The 6,686-nt window shown below is 40.1% G+C and overlaps 1 protein-coding gene across 1 annotated transcript; it reads left to right on the top strand.

Moving 5' to 3' along the window:
- Positions 1–822: 822 nt before the first annotated feature.
- LOC136747323 (odorant receptor 131-2-like) lies at positions 823–1,871 on the top strand. Its single transcript, XM_066700261.1, has one exon. The coding sequence runs from the start codon at positions 834–836 to the stop codon at positions 1,785–1,787; it is 954 nt and encodes a 317-aa protein (XP_066556358.1). The 5' UTR covers positions 823–833; the 3' UTR covers positions 1,788–1,871.
- The last annotated feature ends 4,815 nt before the right edge of the window (positions 1,872–6,686 follow it).

Here is a 6,686-nt window from a genome sequence, read left to right as displayed (position 1 = left end):
GTTAGGGTGCATTAAGGCTATTCAAGTCAGAGCTATTTCTATATATCTATGTCCTATATATTGTAGTGATCGGGGACTGTGGTGTGTTTGTCTGTCAAAGCTGTGGCATTACTCTGACTCTCATTATTTGTTTTGTGCTGGTGAATCCATGTAGCAAAAGGGGCTTAAACGCTACAATATGATGAGCTTGAATTAACGATGGTTCAAACTAACTAGTTCAAGGTTTGCCTTTGGATTTGAGTCAGAAACCCCCATCAATTAATGATTTAAATTATGGTCGAGGATGATGCTGCATTAGGCTTCTTAAGTCAGATTTATCTGTAGATTGAACAGAGCCTTAATGTGGTGCGTATCCAAAAATACCATGTTCCAAAATAACTGAATCAAAGATTAATAAAAAAGCACTCTGCTTTCCATCCAGCAATTTCCAGTGTTCCCAGTCCCTCCTGACTTCCCTACTCTGGGGCCGTTGGGGCTGATTAAAGCAGGCCTGTCACCTGTCAGCTCAGGCTCCTCATCATGCTGCTCTTCCAGGGCCCTGTAGGCCTTTGATAATTAATCCCCCTCACCCGTCAAGAGTCTGAGCACAGATATATTGCCTGGTTGCAGAGCTGATATCAGTAGAATGGCAGAAGATGTTCTTAGACCTGCTTCTATGATCCACAATCACTCCAAAGACAACTGAGGAAACTCACAGGTATTTCCTTATAAACATATTTGTTTTGTTTCCCTTTAACACTGGAAATGTTTGGATGCGGTTTCAGTTGGGTTAATCTGTGAAATATTGATGTTTATGGTTATTATTTGTCTCAACAGGAAAGCTAACCCCTGAGATGGGAACCATGACAGAATATTTGAACAACACTGTACCACAGCGAGCACTGGAGCTAAACACTGGGATACTGGTGAAAGTAATCTTTTCCATGACACTGTGTCTCATCTTCCTCTATGTGAACGGCATCATGCTCTTTACCCTGAGCACAAGAAGCACCTTCAGAGAGACATCGCGCTACATCCTGTTTGCTCACATGCTCTTCAATGACTCTATACAGCTGCTGACCAGTACACTGCTGTACATCTTTGCATCAGTCAACCTGTATCTTCTCACTGGTGTGTGTGCCATTCTTTTTTTAATCGCAAGCATCACTTACTGCAACTCACCACTGAATCTTGCTATGATGGCTCTTGAAAGGTACATAGCAATCTGCTTCCCTCTGAGACACAGTGAAATAGCTACTCCAACAAGAACTGGAATTGCCATAGGTGTGATATGGTTCTTTGGCAGCTTGAAAGACATAATTTGCATCTTGAACATTTTAGTAAATGAACCCTTATACTTCTTGACTTCTGTGCATTGCACAAGCAACATCATTTTCAGGAGAAAAATACTGTTTGATGTGAGCACAGCATTCACATCTTTCTATTTTGTGGCAGTGGCTCTCATTATCATATACACATATGTGGCAATAATATTGGAGGCCAGGTCCGTCTCCTCTGGAAAGAATTCAGTGACGAAGGCACGAAACACAGTGCTGCTGCATTTTTTTCAGCTTGCCCTGTGTCTCACATCATTCCTACATGGTGTGCTGGAAAGTCTGGCATCAAACTTGGATGGGTCTGTGTTTCTTACCATTAAGTCCATCCTCTTCATTGTGCTTATCATATTTCCAAGGTGCTTAAGTCCACTGATATATGGTCTAAGAGATGAGAGCTTCAGACCACTTGTGAAATACTATTTTATGTTTGCTTTGAGCAACAGAGTAAAACACCATTCAGACACTATTTAGAGGGCTTGTGTGTGTCATGAAAAGGTCTGCCATGTTTCCTATGGGAAGGTAAGAGATTGCTAGCATATACAGCAGTCAGAACTGAGGGACAGATGAATTCCAAAGAATACCAAGATAGTTTAGCAGAAAAGGTGATGCATGCTACGTCTCAATGCTCAAGCTTGGTGAGAAATGGAATACGATTGAACACTGTATTTTACTATTACTATACTATACTATTACTATAGTTACTATTTCCGAGAGATACATCTTGATACACACAATACTGATAGTTATGCAATTTGTGTTTTTTCTCATTTGTATTGAAAAATACTGAAAGTAATGTTCTTGTGCAATTTATGTTTTAGAAACAATATGTAACAGGAAGTGACAGAAAAGGCTCACAGTTCGGCTGATGTTATTTATTTCGGTTATACTTCTCCAATTATCAATATAAGTGTCAGAGTGATTCTCACCCAAAAGTTTACTAAATAATGTCACACCTTATTCACGGCACATATGGGAATACAGTTCATTCAAACCTTTAGTCATGTTAGAAATAATGTAGTTGGCTTGCTTTTGCCTAATAACATGTATTACTTTTAATCTTGGAGTGCTATATGAGTATGTGCCTTTTCTTTTCCTTTGAGAAATACTGTAGGAAATTGAAATTTGTGTAACACACTAAGTGTATACAGCCCAATATGTTTTAAAGAATAGCAAAACTATCTAAGCTGATCATTGTGACAAATTAATTTGCATTTTAATAGGAATTGTGGCACTGATTAACATTAAAATATAGCTTGCAGGTAATTCTTCTTCATCTAAATGCTATTTGCACTGGGTGACCACTTCCTTGATCCTTCCTTGAACTGAACTGGACCTTGAACTGAGTCCTAATATGCACCTGGACACATTGCTCTAAAATAGAATTACATTAGCAAATATGAAAATGAAAATAAATAAGTTAAAACAGGGCAGTACTGTGGTGCTGTGGTTAGCACTGTTGTCTCAGCTCCTGTGACCCAGGTTCAATTCTGGCCTTGGGTATCTGTCTGTGAGGAGTTTGCATGTTCTCCTGTATCTTTCTATGGGGGCTCCAGTTTCTGTGCTACTTAGGTTGATTGGCTACTCTAATCACGTTGTGCATACTGGGTGAGGCTGTACTGGACAACATGGTTATTGATAATGAATAAATTAAAACATAAGGAAATATATAATTGCTTTAGAAGTGAAGTGATGAATGTGTCAGTGGTACTACAATTTTAATGTCAGGTCTCATGGGTGCTCTGCTTTTTCAATCATAACCCTCATTCATTGTGCTGGAAATTGTGTGCTGTGATAGTTAATAAAAACCTGTTTTAATATTTCAATTAATGATGATAAATCACTGTCTCTCTCATAGTGCAGGTGAGCAGTGAGTGCACTGTTAGAGACACACAGCAGTCACACGGCCCCTCTCTGTACAGATGCCTGAGAGGTGAACATTAGAGCAGCTCTGGGCTCACAAGCTCCTCACCTCCTCTCTCTGTTCCCACAGCACTGTGTCTGCTGCTCTGTACCAACACCTTCTCCCACAATAAAGTGTGCTCCACAACCTGTCTGGACTACTGTCTTTCAATACATCAAATTATATACAATTTATTCAAATATAAAGTGTCCGTAGGTTTAAGTGTATTGGTGTACAACTCCAATGTTATTGACAACTCAAGAATATACTTAAATTATTTCCTATCCTACTGTACCACAAATGTGGCATCAGGCTTTAAATGAGTTCACTGCTAGGTAGCATATTTTTAAGCAACGTGAACCCTCAACATTTTGTGTGTGGTGGTGAAAGGATGAGAAACTGAGCTTTCTCAGGGTACTGGGAAAAAGAATATATCATTGTGGCTCAGTTTACTCATGTATTACATCAGACCAGCTTCTCTATGGAGCCTGCTCTCCTGGTATGAGTGCAACGCTGATCTGTTAATCAGTTCCTGTTCACTGTTTTAAATTCTCTATTGAGGCCACTGGAATCCGAAGAAACAACAACAAAAGAGACGCAATTAAGCATTACAATTGATCTTAATAATTAATTAAGCTGTTGATGCCATTTCAGAAAAATAAACACTTGAGAGTTCAAGCAGCAAGTCGTTCTTGCAGTGATGAAAGTCTGAAGTTCCTGACTTTTTAAATTTGAGGTTTCTAGCACTTTGATGACTAGTTGTCAGTTAGTTTTACTGTTTTTATTGTTTAAGTATTTTACAACATCAAAAATAAAAACATTCAAAATTGTAATACGATTAAAAAAAAAATCTGTTTCTTAAAAACATTTAAAAAACTTTAAAATCCTAAAAGTGTTTAAGAAACCAAAATACTAAATGAACTGAACATAAAATGAACATGTGCATTCAAGGAAAAATAATTCAATTAGTGATAAGATGGCAAATTGCCAATATAACAAAATTATAACAAAACAATCTAATGCATTGAAATAAACGGGTAATGCATCAGACAAACCAACAGAAGAAAAAACAAAACCAAACCAAAACAGTCTGATGCATTCTTAACATAAAACAAAACCCTCCCACCCTCAAAACAAGAAAATCATGAAAATCAAGTGTTTTTAAAAACAAATAATTTCTTTAAAACCATTAATATTAATTAAAATGCATTTTAATCAATACAATATTAAAAGCACTTGGACTTGGGCTCCAGCAGGGGCAGTGTCCATCCCCAGAGGTGGGATCCCATCATTGGATTTTAAGGTACCCCTGATCATGGATTTTCCAGTTCTTAAAGGCTTCCTCCTTGCCCCTCTGATGGATCTCCAGATTGACATGGTCTTTCACCAGGTTCATGCCCCTCCATGTGATGGCTTTTGGTTCCAGCTCCTGCTTATTAAACAAGCAGATGGTCTGTGCCTCCCACAGGGCCTGCTTCAACGTGCAGACGACATGCCACCAGCACCTCAGAGGTGTAGATATCAATCCTCTGGTTGGACTGTACAAGATCTGCTGGGTGGTCGTCCGTGCATGAACAGCGAACCTGTGGAGGAACGGAGACAACAAGAGCCAAACCCTGCATGCAAAGGGGCATTCCTTAAAAATGTGAACTTCCATCTCCTTTCTCAGACAACCATTGTAGGGACAGGTGTCAATCAGGGCTAAGCCCCTTCTGTACATGAACACTCGAGTGGGGAGACACCGACACAGCAATCCACAAGTAACTTTTCTGGAAGCAAGTTGCCGGTACATTTTTCTGCAATTATATGGAAGATAAAATCCATTTTTTTACAGAAATATTACATACATTTACAGTAATTACTTAATTTTCACATAATGCCACATATATATACAGTGAGGGAAAAAAGTATTTGATCCCCTGCTGATTTTGTACGTTTGCCCACTGACAAAGAAATAATCAGTCTATAATTTTAATGGTAGGTGTATTTTAACAGTGAGAGACAGAATAACAACAAAAAAATCCAGAAAAACGCATTTCAAAAAAGTTATAAATTGATTTGCATGTTAAGGAGGGAAATAAGTATTTGATCCCCTATCAATCAGCAAGATTTCTGGCTCCCAGGTGTCTTTTATACAGGTAACGAGCTGAGATTAGGAGCACTCTCTTAAAGGGAGTGCTCCTAATCTCAGCTCGTTACCTGTATAAAAGACACCTGTCCACAGAAGCAATCAATCAGTCAGATTCCAAACTCTCCACCATGGCCAAGACCAAAGAGCTGTCCAAGGATGTCAGGGACAAGATTGTAGACCTACACAAGGCTGGAATGGGCTACAAGACCATCGCCAAGCAGCTTGGTGAGAAGGTGACAACAGTTGGTGCGATTATTCGCAAATGGAAGAAACACAAAATAACTGTCAGTCTCCCTCGGTCTGGGGCTCCATGCAAGATCTCACCTCGTGGAGTTTCAATGATCATGAGAACGGTGAGGAATCAGCCCAGAACTACACGGGAGGATCTTGTTAATGATCTCAAGGCAGCTGGAACCATAGTCACCAAGAAAACTATTGGTAACACACTACGCCGTGAAGGACTGAAATCCTGCAGTGCCCGCAAGGTCCCCCTGCTCAAGAAAGCACATGTACAGGCCCGTCTGAAGTTTGCCAATGAACATCTGAATGATTCAGAGGAGAACTGGGTGAAAGTGTTGTGGTCAGATGAGACCAAAATCGAGCTCTTTGGCATCAACTCAACTTGCCGTGTTTGGAGGAGGAGGAATGACCCCAAGAACACCATCCCCACCATCAAACATGGAGGTGGAAACATTATGCTTTGGGGGTGTTTTTCTGCTAAGGGGACAGGACAACTGAACCGCATCAAAGGGATGATGGACGGGGCCATGTACCGTCAAATCTTGGGTGAGAACCTCCTTCCCTCAGCCAGGGCATTGAAAATGGGTCGTGGATGGGTATTCCAGCATGACAATGACCCAAAACACACAGCCAAGGCAACAAAGGAGTGGCTCAAGAAGAAGCACATTAAGGTCCTGGAGTGGCCTAGCCAGTCTCCAGACCTTAATCCCATAGAAAATCTGTGGAGGGAGCTGAAGGTTCGAGTTGCCAAACGTCAGCCTCGAAACCTTAATGACTTGGAGAGGATCTGCAAAGAGGAGTGGGACAAAATCCCTCCTGAGATGTGTGCAAACCTGGTGGCCAACTTCAAGAAACGTCTGACCTCTGTGATTGCCAACAAGGGTTTTGCCACCAAGTACTAAGTCGAAGGGGTCAAATACTTATTTCCCTCATTAACATGCAAATCAATTTATAACTTTTTTGAAATGAGTTTTTCTGGATTTTTTTGTTGTTATTCTGTCTCTCACTGTTAAAATACACCTACCATTAAAATTATAGACTGATCATTTCTTTGTCAGTGGGCAAACATACAAAATCAGCAGGGGATCAAATATTTTTT

This window comes from Amia ocellicauda, chromosome 3, assembly GCF_036373705.1.
Source record: "Amia ocellicauda isolate fAmiCal2 chromosome 3, fAmiCal2.hap1, whole genome shotgun sequence".
In the NCBI taxonomy this organism is placed as follows: domain Eukaryota; kingdom Metazoa; phylum Chordata; class Actinopteri; order Amiiformes; family Amiidae; genus Amia; species Amia ocellicauda.
Note: the sequence above shows the minus strand (reverse complement) of the source record. Positions and strands in the feature narration are given on the sequence as shown.

Excerpts from the sequence above, each read along its gene's own strand:
- LOC136747323 (XM_066700261.1), top strand. The coding sequence starts at position 834 with ATGGGAACCATGACAGAATATTTGAACAACACTGTACCACAGCGAGCA.